Source organism: Prionailurus viverrinus, chromosome B1, assembly GCF_022837055.1.
Source record: "Prionailurus viverrinus isolate Anna chromosome B1, UM_Priviv_1.0, whole genome shotgun sequence".
Classification (NCBI taxonomy): Eukaryota; Metazoa; Chordata; class Mammalia; order Carnivora; family Felidae; genus Prionailurus; species Prionailurus viverrinus.
In genome coordinates, this window is record NC_062564.1 from 150,126,208 (window position 1) to 150,147,934 (window position 21,727).

Consider the following 21,727-nt stretch of genomic DNA (forward strand, 5'->3'; position numbering starts at 1 on the left):
AAATAGGTGCCTAATATAAATGATGTTTTTATATATCCAAATTATTTTTATCCTTACCTTGAAATTTTCCACTCTCTCTGACAGAAAATATTAAGATAACACTCCTTGCAGATCTGAATGCAGCATTTAATTTCTTCTCATTTACTGGCAGCGTGGACCAAACACCCTACACAAATAACATAAAGATCACAGACTGAAATTAATGCAAATCTTTCACCACTGCAATTGTATCTGCAAAAGACCAAGGCTACTGATACTGTTGTATTTTAAATTTAAGTAAGCTATAATTAAGAAAGGTCTTACTTATCAGCTGTCAAAATGTGCTAATTTATTAAAAACTCAAGAAAAATATGGAGAAAATTCCCAACCTTAACAAAATCATTAAAGATTTTGGGGGAAGGAGGTCAAATCTTATGAGATAGAATTCTACATAATAGAAACAATCACCTAGAATTATTTTAATTATCACAACGATTTACTGTGGGTAAAAACATGTTTGAAGGTGAATCACAGCATGTACATTTTTCTCCTTAAACTGCTTAATCAAAATAATTAAAAATACTATATTGGTAAATTATAAGTGGAAAATTTCTGTCTGGTTTCTAGCATTTCTCGTTTTTCCTATTTAAGTTCAAATTTTTAGACATTAATAGTTTGACTAAAAAAAGCCTCCGTTGTACACAGAGCAAGAACAAAGCTACTAATTTCTAAAGCATTGTAATCTATTACTTGTTCGTGAAAAGATCAAAAGAAATAGCATGGTAAGGTAAGGCAGAAGCTCTAATTCAGTCAGTCTAGTCTTACAACTAGATCTCATTCACACTAAGTGCTTAATTACTTCTGCCTAAATTCACTCTAGCAGAGAAACAGAATAAACTTCCACGGGATAGCTATTTGGTATATTATTCCATCTAGTTTGATGGATAATGACAAATATTAGACAGTAATACTGACAAAATATGGTTTGAAAAATTATTAACTTTCTAAAAATCAGTAGAGGCTATAATGATTCATTTTAAATCAAGAAAAGGAAAATTTTGTAACAGTGTAACAAATATAGGTATTTTAAAAGAAAATTCGTATCTTACAACATCCTAACAGCAACTGGACATATCCTTTTTGTAAAGCCTTGCTTGGGTGGGCCTTTTAGCTAACTCTTTCTCTTTTCTTCTAAATCCAAGTGATATAAAATAAATAAATAAAATAAGTCCAAGTGATGTCACTTCTAAAAATAAAAGAAACTCCCCATAAAAGAATGATTTCTTTTCAACAACATCAAGGTGTAAAACCAGCATCAATATAAAACAAAAAATGGTTGTAGAAACTTTTAAAACGTTACTTCAGTAAGTTAGCATTTGAAAACAGAAACACAAAAATCCAAAAAAAATACTCTTTTACAGTACGAAGTATAGAACATACATAATTCTTCAACATCAAATATTCTGACTTCTAAAATCACCTTCAAGACTGAAAAGAAAACTCAAATTACTATTAGGTCGCTTACATGGCCACAAAGCAGACCTTAAGTGGCAAGTGGGCTGTGGATCTTTAAAGCTCTAATGAAAATCACAGTATACCACTCAAGATACTCAAGTCTACCTTCACACTTAAAACTTTCAAGACTGGGATAGTTTCAACAGAACTGATGCTAATACCTTAGCTTTGGCAAGAGACACATTCTCATGGTTGTTACTCTTTATGAGAAAAAATCTTGCATCCTGTAGGACATATTTGAGTTTACTGGTTTGATCTGAAAAAAAGAAACCCAAACTGATTAATTAACCAGAAGCCATTATCACAGACGTGTAAGCTGTACTAACTGAAATTAGCCCTCTACAACCCAGCTAAACTTTTAAAATTCATAATCACCCATTCAACCTGGAAAGCTAAGCCACAACACATAATAGAGCAAAGCTAAGAAAAGACACCAGCATTCTGCAAGAAGTTAAACCTAATCTAGTGATGTTCCGATATATCAGATTCATATTTAAGTATGAAAAAGGCTACAAATTTTATAGATTTCTTTTCCAAAATCATTTAAATAGACGATTATGCTATTAAAAACATATATACTATCCACGGTGTCCAAAACCATAAAATATCCTGAGATTTTTGTTACTGTTCTAAAAGGTATGCAGTAAGAAGTAAATGTGGAGCTGTCTCTATGTAAAACTACATCATTAATTTTTTCTTTAATGCAATATATCAGAACATTACTACATTAAACCAACTATTAATGGAGAACTAATAAGGCAAAATAATGACTTTATGCAGCATGCAATGAAAACAATTTCAAATTTAAATGATACCTTTTCGGACAGCACGAACGGAAGATGATAATTTCTCATGCTTCTTTTCTGAACCTGTATTTAGCCAAAGTACATTTGTTCAGATTGAGCTTTAATAGAGATAAGACAAAATTTCTACAGTCTTGTCACATAAAGTTCTCATTCAAGACAAATTATTCTTCCTGGCGCACCCACACACACAAAAAAATACTTCTCAATGTGTACGAGTGTTTTGTTTTTTGGGTTGTTTGGATTTTTTAAAAATAATGTATATTTGAACAGTTTCCCACTCAGAAAACTAGTCACTGAATCATCATCTTCCAAGAAAAAAAAAAAAGTGAAATTCCACTTAAGCAGTAACAGAACAGGATTAAAATAATAAGAAAAAGCTTAGTTTTCTCTAGAATTATTACACTGAACATGCCAAAAATCAATACTAATGAACATCAACAAGTTCACACTAAACTACAGCCTCCACACTTTCTACCGCAAATTACATCAGAATCAGTCAGATATGACCACAAATGAAAGTAAAATGAGGATACCTGCATAGGACTCTGATGCAGAGCTTCCACTTCTATCAAAAACAATTGGAGAGATGCCTCTAGCTCTCTTCCTTTCCTTCTTTTTCTCATCTAAAAAGAATTCAAATGAGATTTTTAACAACATTACAAGACAGGTACTCAAACAAGAACGTATCACGTGGCTGGTTTCTGCACAATCTCTAATAGTCATTGCTAATCTCTCCCCTGATCCCTCAATTTCTTCAGAAGGTGTTCCATTTCAAAGGTATCGTTCAAACACAGAAACATGTTTCTCCCACCAACTTAAATTAAAACACATGGCCATAACTGAGAATGACTTATCCTATATATAAAGGTAGTCCTTTGAATAAAGTTTTCCAAGAGGGGGGGAAATCTGCAAATACAACTTTTGTTTCAGTAAAAAATACTGTTTCTTTCTACATATCAGGTACCACTGTTCCAAGTCTCTCTCTAAAAAGTATACTATCATTCTTCATTACAATTCCAACTCTGATTCTTAGGTGTCTGATGAGCCCTAGAACCCAAAGCTTTTCAATGTAAAAAAAATTAATAATAATACACTAGAGTAAGTCAGTGATTGCTTTTCTGGTTGCCACTGCTTGCTCATGTGTCTTCGAGTTCATTCTTCTTGTCCACTTCCTTCTTGGATTACTGGTCTTTTCTTCAAATTCAATTTAAAGTTTATTCCTAAAATCTTACTGATAGCCTATGTATTTCTACTAAAAAGCTAGGAATCTTCAGTGGATCCAAAAAGTTTACATTACCGGTCAGTTAAGAACCATTTTAATTTGGAACTTCATTAAGCTTAAAAACAAAGACCTAAAATGGATTAGGCTCTCCTGTCTCTGTTTATTGGTATTTTAATTATACCATTATAAGCTCTTTTACTTTTCAGCTAGGAAATAAGAAGGAATAAATATGGAGAGAAAATGCACGAATTTATTTGTATAAAAACAGCAGAAAAATGATCAATGATCCCACATAAAATTTTATATTATAGAATGACTATAAAGAGTTACCTACTTAAAAAGATTTAGCTAAATTATCTCCTTAATCCTCATAACAAACTCATGCAACACTTAAAGCCATTATTCGCATTTATTGAAAAGGAAGCAGAAAAGAGGAGTGGTTAAGCAACATGGCCAGGGTCCCAGTTTCTGGGTGCAGAACCTAGTTCAAATGCAAGTCCTCTTTAAGCCCTGAGCTCTCTTCTTAGGAGCAAACAGAAAAAGTATTTTACTACTGAATGGGGCTTCCAGATCTAACTAGTCTGGAGATGGAAAATCCCAAAGACATTCTAAATTCCTTTTCTTTTAGTTTAAGCATCTTTCCCTTTTTTTATGTTCTGCGGCCTCTCCAAATAGACGTAACAATAAGCTTGTGAGTGAGGCTGGTTTTCCTACTGGAGGGCTGAAAGAGAAGAGCAAAGCAGCACATATAAGCACAATTACAAAGCCAAGCCCATTTAAAGCTAGCATCCCTCGGGGGCATAATGGTATCTCAAATAACCAGCTATAGATAAAAGCATTTGTTTCCAGGCTTGCCTGCTTTAAATGATACCCAACTTTCAAAAGTTTTAAGAATCCTTTCCCTCAGGGCAAACTAGAAGACTTCAACTGAACAGACTGAAGCTTTTTAGTATAAAATGGCTGAAAATCTCACCCAAATAGATGAGAGTCAGGAGGTTCAAATCCTAAATCTCTCTCATACATGTCTGTTTTGTTCACTGACTACACATTCCTACATAGTGCCTGGCACTCAGCAGAAACCCAATTCGGTGACTCAATGAATAGGAAATTCACAGAGATTAAAAGTAAAACCTTGTTAAATTTTTATTTAAAAAGTCTAGCATGTTTTATCATTTTTTTCTCTTTGAATATGTAGGAGTCTAATAAGCATTATGAACTGATCACTAATGATAATACACCTCTTGCTGCTGCTTAAAAACAATACTTTATGGTTCAATCTCACTAACATGATACAGGAAAAAAGAAAAAAGAGAAGCAGAGTTAAGACCCTGCCCAACTGTTACTTTTTTTTAAGAGAAAGCTTCTAAACTTTTAAAATAAATACCATTAGAAATAACTCCCAGTGCTCTTAAGAGTTTATGATCGCCTCTTCCAACTACTATTTTCAGATCAAAAGAACAATGAAAGTCATCTAACAAATAAACCTTTAATGACCACCAAATGTCACTTTTATAAAGAAGTTACCAAAGATTCTGAGAAAAAAATAAGGTAAAATAAACTAGAATCTAGAAAATTCATGACACAGAAACTAAACTGTGATCCCCCATGTTTAAAAATAGACATCTCCTAATTAGGGAATTCCAAATCCACCCCCATTTTTCTTTCACACATTATGATGAGAAACTACTCCATGATAAAGAATAACTTCCTGCCCACAATACAGTCTCTGAAACATGTCCCACATAAGGGATCTTCCAAAGACAATAGTTCCCTTTAATAAGGAAAGTAAGAATTCCAGGTATCTCTTTTATAATAATAAATCTCTTCTATAAATAGTTTTGGTATCAAGGTTCATGAAACTATTGGTTACCACTGAATTTGAAATGTCTTATCCACAAAAATATTAGATTATTAAGCTCCTTGATACAGTATCAGCAGCATCTAAGAGCTTATTAAAACTGCAGATTGTTTCAAGTCCTACCCAATTTAAATAAGTCACCTTTGTTTGACCTAAATAAGACATACAAGAAATATTGTTCATAACATGGATACCAAAGATGGCTATAATAAAATATCCTCTACCCCACAGATGTTTCTTACAGTCGTCACAATAAAGGAACAAACATTCATTCATATTGTCAATGCACTTTTTGTTTTCCATCCATTATTATAAATTACAAAAAATACATCATCTCATCAGTTTGCAAAAACTATAACGGGAGAACAGAATTAAAGATTCTACAAATTTTGGGGCCCCTGGGTGGCTCAGTGGGTTAAGTGTCTGACTTCAGCTCAGGTCATGACCTCACAGTTTGTGAGTATGAGCCCAGAGTTGGGCTCTGTGCTGACAGCTTAGAGCCTGGAGAGCCTGCTTCAGATTCTGTGCCTCCCTCTCTCTGTTCCTCCCCCACTCACACTCTAAGTCTCCAAAAAATAAATAAACCTTAAAAAAAAAAAAAAAAAAGATTCTGCAAATTTTTATATCAAACTTAACTTCCCATCAATTCAGTTTAACTCTTTAAATCTCTTAAAATCCTGTCTAAACTCTGAAACCTAGAACTCCAGTAAGCAAAAGGTTGAAAGCACTTCAGTTGCCAATCACTAGAAAATAGCTGGCCATTTGCTCTATCACCTATACAATTTTAAGAATGTGACTTACTAACAATGTACTATCAAAATGATAAAACTCTATTAATAATGAAATTGTAACTATTCTGTAATAACAAAAGAATAGAATTGTTCTTATATTCCAAAGTTTAGTTCATTTAGTATATATAGCAGATCTGGCTGCATTTTGACATAAGACAGTCATGACAGTATGTGTAACCATCATATAATGGCAAGGGTTCTTTTAAGTACCCTGACCTCTCCTTGTTGTACTCTGAATTTTCCCCCAAAAGATGGTCCCCTCTTAGCCTCATGACTGCAACTACCTACCATTCCTATATTTACATCTCATTGATCAGACAGGGATAAAGTGGTAGGACATGTAGTATTGAAGGAATAACCCAAGACAACTCTTAACCAATCTCCCCACAAGAATCTTACACTCTTATTTTCCACCTCTTGTACTTTTACACCAGCCTTTGGGAGACCCTGCAAGTCTGTCAATCCACAGGTACAGAATTGGAAAAACAGTGTGTGTTCCCAAGAGAAAAAGAAAGTTGTTTTGATTTCTACTGCCAAATGACAGAAATCTACAGGTATCAGATATAGAAATACTGTAATGCCAACCAGACAGGTTCCATGTCAGTATCAAGTAGATCAGGTATCAGTGTTTAAACAAACTGCTGACAGGTATGAAAACCTAAGAATTTATAACCTTAAAACCTGAAATACATTTCCATAGAGAAACAATCAGACTTGCATTCATTTAGAATACAATATGAAGTTGGGAAACACATTTACTAAGATATGTAAACCTTACTCAAATGTATTTCTAATACTCAAAGGCATATAATTGTAAAAAAATCATGAGACAGTCTTATTAACATCCCACATCTCTAAATATTTTATAATTCAATTTAAGTATGTTCAAAAATAAAATCAGGTCAATTTTTTTTCTTAAGAGAAACTTATACATACAAAGAGTAGTACCTGATCCATCTGTGCCTGAACCAGATCTGACAGATCCATCTGTGAAGGAAACGGATTCAGAATCAGAGTCGCTAGCTTCACTTCGAGTGTCATAATCATTTCCCTCTTCCTTCTGGTCTCTCTCATCCTGTTCATATTCTTCTTCTTCCTCCTCCTCCTCCTCTTCTTCCTCCTCCTCTTCCTCCTCCTCCTCCTCCTCCTCTTCTCCATCTTCGTCCACTTCTTCATCTTCCTCCGCATCTTCTTCTACCTCTTCATCTTCTTCCACATCTTCCACCCCTTCCTCCTCATTCTCAGTGTTGTTGCCTTGCTCATCAGAAGAACCACTGCTGCCAGTCTCATGGTCAGAGCCATATTCTTCAGAGTTAACTTCTTCCTTAGAAGATTGGCTGGATCTGCTTGCACGTCTATCCACTTCAAGCCCAATTCTCTGATGTTTAAAGAAAAAGGGAATCAGCAGTCATATAACAGATAAAGTCAGACTGAATAAATAGTTCTAATGCCTCAAAAAGAATTGCTTTCTGTTTTATATCTGCAATAACATTTACTACCTCAGAACCATCTGGTGTAGGGGATTTGGTCCTCCTTTCGGGATCCCTTTTCCGGAGACAAGTTTTTTCAGGCTGACTCTTGTAAGGTTCTCTAGAAGCACTGCTTGACAAACGAATCTTCCGATCAGCTTCTAGACGCTTGCTTCTTTCAGATCTTTGATATTCCTCATTTTTATACTCTGCAACTGACTTTCCCTTGGTACTAACTATTCTTTTGTTATTGCTGACAGATGAGCTCAGTGGCTTAGAAATCAACTGTCTTGAATGAAGAGAAGGCTTTTGGCGCTTGATGTCAGTAGATTCCATTCGGTCACTTTTTCTTTTTGATCCTTAAAAATACAATTTAAAGAACACATGTAAGTGTTTTATGTCTTCTATTTATTTCACCAAAGATTAACAGAGAGTATGTATCAGAGAGAAAAAAGAGCTCTTATCTTTAAAATGTCTTCTGAAATATTTTTACTGCAAAGTTAATCATAAAGAAACCATAGTTTGCAAATCTGGAATAAATTCATGTATTTGAGAAATTTCACACGTTTGAAAAGAAATAGATTACTTTTATTCATATTGAACTGGGTACCACAGTTTGTAATGATTGCACACTTTTGGTGTTAACTGACCCCAGGAACAAGGGCAAAAGCAAAGTCACTTTCTTAATAAATTAAATCTCTATTTAAACTTTTTAGGGACACCGGGGCAGCTCAGTTGGGTAAGCATCTGACTCTTGATTTCGGCTCAGGGCACGATCTCACAGTTCATGAGTCTGAGACCATGTCAGGCTCTGAGCAGACAACACTGAACCTGCTTGGATCCTTCTCTCTTCCTCTCTCTCTCTCTCTGCCCCTCCCTGGCTCACTCCCTCCCTCTCTCTCAAAATAAATAAAACATTTTTTAAAAATTTTAATAAAAAAAAAACCTTATTTTAACAAAAAAATTTAAAATATTGCATACCCTTTTTCTCGTTTTTATCTTGTTCACTCTCTGGATTATACAGTTCATCATCCTGTTCTGGTACTTCAGTCAAAATGTCATCTAGAACATTAAGTTCTCCATCTGAAAGCAGGAAATTAAAAATAGGGAAAAATCATTACCATTAAGCATTTATCTTTGATTATGTTGGGTCTATGTAAATATGGAAACATAACCGTCAAAGATCTTTTATTTCAGGATCAAGACACGACAGTAATTCTATAAAACCATACAAGATAAAGGACATGATACAGAACTCTGGACTACAAAGCCAGGAGTAGTGTACACCCACTCCATAGGGTATGAAAGGACATAGTGGAGTACAAGAGAAAACGTTAAAAACTTCTATATCTGTACTTCAACCTCTAATTTCTCATTTTTGTAACTGCTTTAAAATGTACATAAAAAATTAGAACAGAAATACTTGTGTGTAACATAAACACACACCTACCAAGGATGGTGAGTACTCCTCACAACCTATTTATTGATTACCAAGAAAAAAATAATTTTACAGTGGAGAAACCTGGCAGATTCTAACTTAACCAAGTAATCAAAATTAACATCACCAGCAGTATGTCAAATCAGTATTACAGACTTGGCATGATGCACTAAGAATAAAACAATTCTGTGATATTCCCAGCCAAAATGCAAACTCTGGGGGTGCCTGGGTGGCTCAGTCGGTTAAGCATCCGACTTCGACTCAGGTCACAATCTTGAGGTCCATGGGTTTTGAGCCGCGCATCGGGCTCTGTGCAGACAGCTCAGAGCCTAGATCCTGCATCTCCCTCTCTTTCTGCTCCTCCCCCTCTCATGCTCTTTCTCTCTCTCAAAAAAAAAAAAATAAATAAATTAAAAAAATGCAAAAAAAATGCAAACTCTGAACCTATACTTAAGGAAACATCAAACTGAAACAAAGGGTCATGAAATAATACCAATCCGCTAATACCAATCCACCAAGAAACTACTCCAGATTAAAAGACTTAAGAGACACAATAACTGAACAAGGCACACGACTGGGAAACTAGTGAAATTTAAATAAGGTCTGTAGAGTATGGTACCACTCTGTTAATTTCCTGATTTTGATACTACTATAGTTAAATTAAAGAAAATCCTATTTCTTAGGAAATACACACTCAAGTATTAGGGACGAAGAAGCACCGTGTCTAAAACTGGCAAACAGTTCAGGAAAAAAGTGTGTCTGCATATGCATATATCCACATATATACACAGAAAGAGAGAAGAGAGAATGAATTCAAGAAAAACGATGTGGTAAAAAGTTAACATTTGTGGAATATAATTCAAAGATAAAAAAATTTTTGTACTATTCATTTATCTATTCTGTCCAAAATATGTCAAAATAACATTAAAAGTAAAAAAAAGTATTGATGTGCTACACAATCAAAAACGTTTGAAACTGCTGGTATCAACTCTGAAAAGTGTAACTTGTTCAGTCAAGAGAACTACTGACTACAATTAACATGCTGAATGATCATGAAAACCTACAACTCAGTTTTGTCACTGCATTCCCACGTATACAACAGGACAAAGTAAGTTCTAAGAAATACATGCAAATATTTACCACCTTAAATTGATTTTTTTTTAAATAATACACTAAAATTAATGGTAAATGCTTTGAACACTTAAGTATTCTGGCGTCAAAAATATCTTTCCAAATTCAAGGTATGGTAAAGAGAAATGTGAACTCATAAACGTTGATGGGTTAGGACAATTACATTTATGGTTCAAGCCAAAAAGCAAAGCCCGTTCAAAAGTATAGCAAGCATGGAGCCACCTGGATGGCTCAATTGGTTAAGCGTCCAACTTCCTCTCAGGTCATAATCTCACAGCTCGAGCCCCACATCGGGCTCTCTGTCAGCACAGATCTCCCCCTTTGGATCCTCTGTCCCCTTCTCTCTCTGCCCCTCCCCCGCACACATGTGTGTGCACACACACTCTAAAATAAACATTTTTTTTTAATTAAAAAAAAAAGTATAGCTAGGGTTACTTTTTTATATATATAGCAAGGGTTATTAACCTGACCTGAGGTCTATAAACAATTAAATCAGACTAAAATATCTCCAAAGGGAGACAGAAATCAGTGACTGAAGAGAACTAAAACACAATGTAGGCATGATAGGAAAGTAAGCAAGGTTACTTACGTAGGATACAGGAAAAAGTAACATCTCAGTATTTGGAGTCAAACACAGTTTCTGTGTAAGAACATCAAAAGTGACACTGCCTGGAATGGCATAGCAATTCCTTTCTTTGGGTGGTTAAGAGTATACTTTACTGTTTTTCTAAAATATATACATCATATGAATTTTTATTTACTTCTAGCTCTCTGATCAGTAAAACACTGGATCCAACAGATGTTCACAGAATTAACTATATTTCTGAACAACAATTATCACAACGAAATAAGCAATTAAGTAAACATAGTGCTACACACATCTTTTCATGAAATCACTAATTCCATTAGTAGAAAGAACAACCCAAAAGCCTGAACATTCACCTTAAATTATATACTTTACATGTGCTAAACCTAACACAGAATGAACTGTACAGGTTAATTTAAATCAATATAAATTTCAGGCATGAAATTAGATCATGGTTTCCCTATTAAAAAAAAGGTCATTATTGTTTTAAAAAGCCTTAACAAATAAGTGTATTAATCAAATGTAGAGACTGGTTGCAGTTTTAAAAAGCAGCTACAGGGGCACCTGTGTGGCTCAGTCAGTTGAGCATCCCGCCTCGGCTCAGATCACGAACTCACAGACTGTGACTTCGAGCCCTGCATTGGGCTCTGTGCTGACAGCTCAGAGCCTGGCGGCTGCTTCGGATTCTGTGTCTCCCTCTCTCTCTGCCCCTCCCCTGCTCATGCTGTCTCTCTCTGTCTCAAAAAATAAATAAAAACATTAAAAAAAATTTTTTTTAAGTAGCTACAAATTTTTAACACAACAAATATTAACCAGTGCTTCCTTTTTTTCCCTTTTAACATTTTACCACTTTTACATATATCCTATATACATAAATGAATCACCTAAGGTATGTTTTATCATCCATTACTTCTGATAAAGAAAAGGAAGCTCAAAAGTGCCAGGTGACCAAATTCACTTGTCTAGAAACAGTTGGGGGTACAAGCCTCCAGTTCAGGTTTTCTAAAATCTATAGTTAAATTAGAAGGGAAGTAGTAGTAAAATCTTTAAACAAAATATAAGGGCACAAAAAAAAATGCAAAATATTATTAAAAAGTAATGTGCACTAGATTAATTTCAATTAATGCACCAGAAAGCCCTGTATGAGTGACACTGTAACATCTTGAAATTTACTTTAGGATCAAACACTACATTCTCACTTGATGGTCTACAAATTTTTATGTATTATACTCCGTGACATCAATAATCTAACTGTGGTTTTATCACAGTATTGGCAAACTAAGGCCTGCAGAACAAATTCAGCCTATGGCTTGCTTTTTTTAACCAGTAAGGTAAAAATAAGAATGGTTTCTTCATCTTAAAGGTTGTGTTTTAAAAGGGGGGGGGGGGGACAGACACACACAAAAGAATATGACAAACCCTTCTGTGGCCCACAAAGCCTAAAATGTCATTTATTATATAACCCTTTACAAAATGTTTGCCAACCCCTAATATAAATGACATTTTTTTAACGTTTTTTTGAGAGAGAGAGAGAGAGAAAGAGAGCACGCGTGAGCGCACACGCACGTGAGGAAGGGCAGAGGAAAAGGGAGAGAGAGAATCCGAAGCAGGTCCCATGCTGTCAGCACAGAGCCCAACACAGGGCTTGAGCTCTCAAACCATGAGTTCATGACCTAAGCCAAAACCAAGAGTCGGACACTTAACTGACTGAGCCACACAGGCGTCCCTAAAATGAACTAATTATAAAGAAAATGAAGATTATTTAAATATTCTCAGAAACTACCACTGCTGAATACTAATCATCACTGGCATATCCTTTTGGGAAAAAAAAATAGTTCTAACATAAAATAACACCCACTAGTTCTCTAGCATGACCTTTAAACTACCTTAACAAATTTAATTTTTATTTTAATTTTTTAAATAAACCTTTAATAAAGAGTTTTAAATCACTCTTTGACCTAAAATTATACACTAATATACTGTATAAATATTCATATACATTCAATTCCTTCATAGTAGCTTGACAGCACCCAACCCAAGAATATTAACACTAAAATGAACAAAGGTTAGTAAATGTCATTAAGAGTTCCATGAACATACAATTCATATACTACAAAAATAACTCATAGAAGTATATACTTCTATGAGATAAAGCACTTCACAATGTTTTTTGAAAAATCTACATAAATACGGTATTTTTTTAAAGCTATTTTAAAAACTCAAAAACTGTTCAAGGTTTCACAACAGAATGAATTTTGTCACAATGAATTAGCTCAAACAAAACAAAATTACTCATTAAACAGTATTTCTATTTACAGCTAAAACTCAAATCCATCCAAAGTTATACCCTAACAACTTGTATGAATCTAGCTCTTGGACACTGTTTTGAAAACTTTAAGGATTTAATATAAAAATCCAGACCTTGCATTTTTTGAACAGACTATTTGGTCATTAGGGATCCAGATTCTCACCTGAAAGCAACCAGCTGGAGCAGTCCTGATAGTCTTCTGTTAAGACACAGAGAGGTAGTAACATGTCAAGGCTTTGCAAGAGACAATCTGGGTTTATGCCGGATGAATACGTGCATTTACAAATACTGCTTGCACACAGACCGTGCTTGCTCTTTTCCTTTTGTTTAACCTAATACCTACCATTAACTATTAAAGAAGTACTTTATCTGCTGGACCCTAGTATGCATAAAAGCCTGCAACTCATGAATAACAATGTTAAATAACTGCAAATAAACTTAATATGCATGATACTTTGTGAAAGAGTAGAAACGGTAAGGAGGACAATCGTACTCAACTCTAGTTGATTAACTGCCTTGACAAAATTCAAGAACCATGTTGTCAGATCTTCCAAATTTTCAAGGATTCCCAAACTCAGATTTTCATGTGGACTTAAATGATGGACTTAAACATTGTCTCAAAAACAACACAAAGCGGCTTGCTGCTAGCTTGACTCCTCTGTAGAAGTGCAATCATCTGTGAATGTTTTGCATTCACAATATATGATGTATATGAACCTCATTATCATCACTGGTGCAAACTAGCACAATCTTAGTTACTGCCACAATTACCAAACTGAGTTTTCCAGGGATATAGGAGGCAAAAGAAAATAAAAACAATCATTGTTTTAAAGCTTGTTCAAAAATTTTCAAGATGTTAGGACTAACAAAACTTCTTTTTTATTGTTTTATTGGGGGATTTTTTTTTAAGTTTATTTATTTTGAGAGTGCGTGAGTGAGGATGCGCATGAGTGAGTACACGCAGGCGTGCATGGGTTAGGGATAGAGAGAGGGAGACCGAGAATCCCAAGCAAGCTCCACACTGTCACACAGAGCCCACTGAAAGAGATCGTGACCCAAGCCGAAATCAAGAACCAGAAACCCAACCGACTCGGCCACCCAGGTACCCCAGTTTGTTTTACATAATCATGGGAAAATGGAAATCTAACTGGCTTTCAAAGTACTTTAACCACCAGAAGGTTAGGTATATAACAAGAATTCCAGAATGCAGCCCACAGAACTGAAGTGACATAACAAAAATCTCACAACTATGCATACAAATGTAGTGCTCTTTCCATTATACCAGAATTACACTTTAATTTTGCAATTCCCGGCCCAGGAAGGCCACAAGCCTTAACTCCAGGGATATCAGTGTAGAAAATTAACCTTTATCTGAGAAAGCAGCCCATTGTTTTGGACCTGGAAACTTCTGGGTCAGGAGATACAAAGTGCTATTTATTTGAGGGTCGGGAACAAAGACCTAGAGTATTTAAAGAAAACTGGCCAGTTAAGTATACTACACATTTTGTTTTACGTCACAGAACACCGAAGTAGATTCTATCTTTTAATTCATTTAATATAGTCTTAGTCGGCTTTGACAATGAAGCAAAATTTCCTGGAACCTACCCTTCTGTTACATTTTACATTAGACCAGTCTCAGTTACTTTGTCATTCAAAACTGTCATTCCTCTAAATGAAGTGTAGAGACTTGCATTTCCCATCACATCCAAATTTTCTGCTCTAAGCATAGTAAGCGTACAATCTGAAGTTTAAGGAGAGTATTTTAAATTTTTTTATCCTATTTCTATTTGGGTAAAACAAACACATTGGGTAATCAAATACATACTCTATGCTTTCTAAAGCCCTAACTAAAGTGAACCAAGAAAGTCAATCTTTTTCTAAGGACTCACTATAAACAGGGCTGAAGTATGTTCATAAAATATGCGTATGTATATATAACTGTGTGTACATATTTATGTGCTCTTGCCTGTGTGACTGTGTGTATACATACACAATTTAAACTGACAAAATCCTTGGCTTTGGATAGCAGAGGCAAATGTCTCATGGTCAGTTATGAACCAAGTCCAACCTTGCAAGTCATTTCTTCAAGGCACTGAGTCATGATTACTGTACGTCAGGAACCTGGTGAGTAAGACAGACCTACTCTTAGCCCTCATGGAGCTTTCCGTTCAGTAATGTAGAAAAACATGTTACTTATGAAAGTGGTAAATCACTTTCCACATTTTGGATAAACTTTTACACTGTTTTTCGGAGAGAACTTCATAAGACCTTAAGAAATAAAACGCATACAAGGTATTTAAAATAGAAAAGATTTGTATTCCTCATAAAGTATTAGTATCATTCAAATCTATTTTTTGGACAAATAATCACCACAGGAATCAGAGGGAGTTGGCAATTTGTCCAGTTATATAGGCTTCAGGTTCTAAATATGGGTATTATAGAAGTATAATAGAAGTTAATGTCTATTTATTACATAGCCAATGTAGAAAGCCCAATAATCCAACGACTCTATAACCAAGTCTTTTAACTGTTCTGTGACCAACAGCAAACGTCTGCAATTTAAATTCATTTCTCATCAAGATTTTACATCATTCATGAAATCATTTAAGGCCTGTGAGAAGTCTAAGATTCTTAGAGGGCTTAAGTTTATAATTTCATAATGTTTTGCATAAGGTAACTACTGACAAATACTTCATTTCCCACTTTTTCTTGCAGAAGTATAAGGAAGAGTGAATTAGGTATTCTAATTCTGGCTATTTTTCTGGCTGTGTAACAATGATAAATAAAGTTAGGTGAGACACCCTGGAACTCAGTTTCTTTATTTGCAAAATGAATTATTCTGGAAATCTTCCCATTACAAAATTAAATAAGCAATTCCAATAGGTTTTATATTTGCTAGCTTTCCCACTAGAGACCATCTTTGAGCTAATCTATAAAGACAAGCACTAATATCAAAGATTTAAGACATATAAACTCCACTATGGGAATTAACTTTTTTTAAAAACTACAAAAATGTGAGTTCTTTCAAAAGTTGGATGACTACCCTAAGTATTGCTAATAGGTGGCATTACATGTTCTTAAGAACTTTCATCATTAAATCCATCTCTAAAACAATTTTTAAAACATCACCTACTTTCAGGGCGCCTGGGTGGCTCAGTTGGTTAAGTGTCCAACTCTTGATTTTGGATCGGGTCATGATCTCACGGTTCGTGAGATACATGGGCACTTTGGGCTCTGCGTTGAATGACAACGCAAAGCCTGTTTGGGATTCTCTCTCTCTCTCTCTCTCTCTCTCTCTCTCTGTCTCTCAAAATAAATAAACTTAAAAATGACTCTTCTTCCAAAATGCACTTCACTGTATCTACTCTATTACTAATTTAACAACTGTGTTCATTTTAACAATGAATTCTTGAGAAGTACGGACTTTTAACTCATTTTGTATTTGGTTTACCTTACCGATCACAACCAGCACTCACTCCAACACAGAGCTCATAGATTACATTCTGATGCAATCAAATGTCGACTGAATGAATTCTTATTGATTGAAATGATCTATTGTAATAACTAAATTTACTACTAATTAAAAGCAGTCCCTTTTTTGTCACTAACACCTTGCAACCCGACCTTCACATTCTTTTCGTGCTTCTCAAAGGGGTGCATTTTTTAAGACTTAGGTCAAACCACGACAACCTAATCACTGAATTGGTTTAAGATAGCCCCAATTTCTTAAAGATACTTCCACACACTCCAGGCTCCAAGCTTGTCCCTATCCTACATCAGTTTAATGAAGCATGAAGACTCATCTTTCTCTTAAGGAGAAAAACTAAAGAGATCGTGGGCCTAGTGCAACTTGACTCTAGAATCCATTCGACAAATCCCCACCCCAAGTTGGTTAGCCACACTGAAGAGGAGATCTGTGAGGTATATACAGGGCAGCAGCAGCACCATATTTTTGTTAACTAGAACCTTCCCAAAACAATCATGATAATCTTAAGGTTAGAAAAGACCCTAAAAGCAGCATCTAAACTAGACCACTCTCCAGACAGGTATTGATCCAGGATATACATAAACATCTGTAGCACTTGGGAGGTCGGTTTTTCAAAAGACATGACATCCCTTTCTACCAACATCAGTTTTTCCTATATTTACTGTAACTGTACTACTCCTTCAGCTCTCTATAAATTACACCCATTTGTTCCTGGTTGTACCTTCTGGGAGCTAACACAACGTGTTTCTATCAAAATAGTGGCTAGGATTTTTTTTTTTTTTGCCATGTCTAAGTCATATAATTATTGCTTCAAACATCATGTTTTCCAAAATAAGTGTTCGAGGAACCAGAGGGGCAATTCTTGCCACTTTGCCTATTTAACAGGAAGAGCCACAAATTACTTGTAGATATTTCTCGAGATTACTAATCCACCTGTACCACTTCTTAAAAATGCTCACTTACTAGACTACCAGCTTTGGCCGTGGCATTAAGGATTTTCGAAATTTTGCCTAAAAGAAAGGATCGTTCTGAAAATACGCATTACACCCGCATAATCCTACCAGGAAATAAACCCAAGGGCCTGCCACTAAGAACAGGCCCTCTCAGCCGCGCCCAGGACTGCAGAACGGAAAAAGAGAATTAGGATCAAAACACAAAACAAAACAAAACAAAAAAACCCAGGAGAGATGAAGTGCTAGGTGGTTCGGAGATCGAGGACGCAAGAGCAGGCCTAGTCTCTTCCAGCGGGTGCAAGTGTCGAGCTCGGTTGGGACGGATCGGCTCCGCGCGGGGCAGGCTAACCTCCCCAACCCCCACCCCGCAACGACAACCACGGCTCCATCGACCGATTCCCGAGTGTCGCCTCCGCCCGTCACCTTTCTCCGCACTAACCTTTCTCCTCCCGGCTGTCGGCCGCCATTGCTCCCCTCCTGTTTCCGCTGCTGCTGCTGCTGCCGCCGCCGCCGCCGCCGCCGCCGCCGCTTCGACGCGACCCGCGCGGGCGCCGCAGCCGCGGCAGCCGTAGCACGGGCACGTCCGTCAGTCCGTCCGCTGGGCTGCGCGCTTCCCACCTTGGCCTCTACCGCTCACCTTACTCAACTCACCCTTTTTCTCCTCGCTTCTTCCCTTTCTCCCTTTTCTCCTTTCACTCCAGCCTCTGGCGCCCTAGGCCCGGCCTTCCCGTTGGGGCTTGGGTACGGGAGGGGGTAGGGGGAGGGAAGGGAAACAGATGGCGACGGCGGGCGGCGCTAAAATGGAGCCTGCTTCCTGCTTGAAACAATCCCGCTCCCGAAATGCCCTGCGCTGTTTACGCTTCGTTCCTCCCTGGGACCGTCACAGTGCGGAGAGGGGCGGGAGAAACGCGGGGTGGGCAAGGGAAACGTGATAACGTCAGCACGTCGCTTCGTCTCCCACAGCCCGGATGTCCACGGATTGAGTCTTCTTTTCAGCGATTAGATCGCCGAAATTACGGTTTATTGAGCACCCCGCAGCGATGCGTACACCCTGGTGGCGCTGTTTTCTCACCTGAAAAGCCTACTGACAGACCTTCCCGAGGACAAAAGATGCTTCTGGTTGTTGCGCGGATCTCCTAATTCTGGAAATCGGAGACTTAGGATAAATCTGGGCGGGTCCCTTTGCCGCCGCCACTTTGTACTCTTAGTGCCAAATAGACTTTCATAGTTGGTGCCCTAGGGTTAGCCAAAGGCAGCGCAGGATGCAACCCGCTCACTTGTCACAAAAGCCTACTAGTTTTGCTGTTAATTGGGGAAATTAATTCTATTGTACTTTAGTATAGCTTTGTAATTCATGTAATAACATTTGATTTAGGTATTTTTTGAGGCGCTGGGGTACACAGTTGATTTAAACAGAGTATTGAGAAATTGAAACTACTGAAGTGACCAAAAATTACTCAACTACATAATGTGGTAAAATCTGCAAGGAAACTTGCATAAAGTTTATGAACCAAAGGACTGAAAATGTCATTTTGCTTTACTGCTCGGTAACTGAGTTTACGCGGGAAGGAAATTTGGAGGGAAAAGAAAGTAACATTGTTATATAAAAACAAATAGCATGTTCAAAGACAAATAATCTAGAGTCTTGGCTCTTGATGGCCATTGTAACAAATTGAGAAAAGTCAATGGGAAGAATTTAAAGAGGGCTTGTAGAAAAAAAAAAACGAAAGAAAAACAATAAATATAAAGCTCAGCTATGTATCATCAGATGCATAGGAATCAAGGGTAAACAGGACAGTATTTCTGACTTTAAGGAATTTTCAGTATAATATATGGAAGAAATAAGTTAGCAAGAAATTACACTCTAACGATAATTGCTGAAAATTGTGTGTTCCTACTGTGCGCCAGGTATTGTTCTGAGAATTTGACCTACACAATCTGATTTCATCTTCCAAAACCCCAATTAGATTATATTACCTTATTTTACATACAGAGAAAGTGAAGTAAGAAATTGAAGTGTCCAAGGTCACCAGTAGCAGTAATTAATACGGCTCAAGTTCAGGAGATTTACCTCCAGCCCTCCAATTGATAATACTCCCTCAAGTAAACTCAGAATGTTACTATAACCTTCAGGGGCATGTTACTCAGACTGGTGGGGATGCAGAATAGAGTCAAGGAAAGCTTCCTGGAGAAGGAATTAAGCCTACTTGAAAACTAAAAGACTATTAATAGTCTAGGTGAGGAGAGAAAGGGCAAAGGTGATAAAAGGATGTTTTTCTGGAAAAAAGGTCCTACGTAACAGAGCTACCAATGGTTTGGTTCAGGTTGATATTAAATAGGTAAGAAAAGGCTGAATCAAGAAAAGTGTTATAGGGGTGCCTGTGTGATTCCGTCAGTTAAGCATCCAACTCTTGATTTCAGCTCAGGTCATGATCTTGTGGTTTGTGAATTCAAGCCCTGCATCAGGCTCTGCACTGACAGTGCGGAGCCTGCTTGGGATTCTCTCTTCTCTCCAATCTCTCTGTCTCTCTCTCTCTCTCTCTCTCTCTCTCTCTCTGTCCCTCCTCCATTCTCATGTGCTCTCTCTTTATAAATAAATAAATAAGTTATATAATGCCCTACTCAATTATTAATTCAGTCAACTAGTATTCATTAAAATGCTACTCAGTCCCAAATATTGTTACAGACGCTGGTATTAAGAAATATATTTAGTATAAAATCTTGTTTCTCTCTTCAAGAAGTTGGACTCTACATTCTAGTTAGGGAGACAAAGCATAAGTAAACAAATTAAAAAACGTGATGAATTCTATGCAAGAAACAAGTAAGAGGCTATTATGGTGAGGCCAGCTTGGGGAGGAGAGCTTTCTATGAGAAAAACTAGAAAGGCCTTGGTGAGGAGTTGAAGTTGAAACTGATACCTAGTAAGAGGTGGAGATAAGAGGTCTTCCAGGCAGAGAACAGCACATACAAAGGCTCTGAGGGAGAAAGAAGCCATGTTATAGTCAAGGATCCAAAGAAAACACCAATGAGCTGGAGTCCAGATAATGGATAATGAGAAGACAAGTGACTGAGATATTGTTTGAGGGACAGCCCACATCTTAGGAGTAAAAGCCTAATCGGGACCTAGCCTAAAACAAAAGCAGTACAAGATTTGAGAAGAGAGAATTTCGAGGTTGAGCCCACGAGAGGGTAGAATGAAAACACCTCGGGCTGTCTAAAAATTCACACCTGCAAAATGTAAAACCAAGCATACATAATTTCAAAGTGATCAACACTTTCAGAGGAAGACAATAAAATCTAGGGTCTCTGAGATATTTTTCACAATATTCAACATTAAATCAGGCCAAGTCTAGGTCCTATAACGCAGGTTACAAATTGGTGCTTGCTGATCTAAGACTTTCCTTGAACCAACACAGTGTATGGTTTTGTTGAAGTGTAATGCTTTCAATCAGACACTTTTCAATTAGACATGACCTCCACCACCACTCTCAGTTGCCTTACCCCTGTCCAATATTACTGATTGAAGTGTCTATGTATTAAGTGTGTGGACTCAGGGGCGGGGTGGAGGGGGATGGAGGCAGTTGGATTCTTTTGCTCTGGGAAGGTTATATAGAGTGAGGAGTAAGGGAGACTCAGTCCCAAGTCTTAAAGAATACGGATCTAGAGACGGCAAATGTACAATATGAACCTGCGACATCTTGCTATACCGGAAAGCAGTAATCAAAGAATTCTAGGATTCTGTCAAAATGACTCAGAAGAGTTGCTAACTAAAGTGGCTCCCCCTGGCCAATAGGCCAATGGCCAAGTATGAGCCATTTTGAGCATAGGTGAAGGTAAAACTGCATTGAAATATGTTTCAATCCATAAATTCCCTAATAGTTCCAAAAAACCCCTCAGTCCTCTTCAGATAATGCTAGGGAACAAGTTCATTGTTTTGAAAACTGGTAAACAAAGAGAAATCTTCATAGATCTTGTTTCCAATTAGAACTGTATCTTGGGGTTACCAATCAAATAATTGATGAAGGAAAGTTTCTCTGTGGAAGAATTATAGCTAATACATGGCCAGAGTGAAAAATCACAGAACTAGGACATTAGAATTTTACAACCATTAATGAAGTACAGATCAAGGCAATGATTATTAAAGGCTACTAATTGACATAACAAAGAATCAGATCTTATGTGCC

General features: G+C 36.8%; 1 protein-coding gene across 7 annotated transcripts in view; it reads right to left on the minus strand.

Moving 5' to 3' along the window:
• YTHDC1 (YTH N6-methyladenosine RNA binding protein C1) overlaps window positions 1-18,389 on the minus strand; it is a 35,277-nt gene extending 16,888 nt beyond the window's left edge. For 2 of the 7 annotated variants that reach the window (XM_047856012.1, XM_047856010.1), the window contains exons 1-8: window positions 17,983-18,388; window positions 8,622-8,723; window positions 7,671-7,999; window positions 7,120-7,549; window positions 2,834-2,923; window positions 2,310-2,363; window positions 1,656-1,750; window positions 58-166 (exon numbers count right to left, since the gene is read on the minus strand). In XM_047856012.1, the coding sequence (XP_047711968.1) occupies window positions 58-166; window positions 1,656-1,750; window positions 2,310-2,363; window positions 2,834-2,923; window positions 7,120-7,549; window positions 7,671-7,999; window positions 8,622-8,723; window positions 17,983-18,010 (1,237 nt within the window). In that variant the 5' untranslated portion in view covers window positions 18,011-18,388. Of the gene's footprint in view, window positions 1-57; window positions 167-1,655; window positions 1,751-2,309; window positions 2,364-2,833; window positions 2,924-7,119; window positions 7,550-7,670; window positions 8,000-8,621; window positions 8,724-13,266; window positions 13,303-17,982 lie in introns of all 7 variants that reach the window. The other 5 variants (XM_047856008.1, XM_047856009.1, XM_047856011.1 and 2 more) reach the window with 5 other exon arrangements.
• Window positions 18,390-21,727: the final 3,338 nt, after the last annotated feature.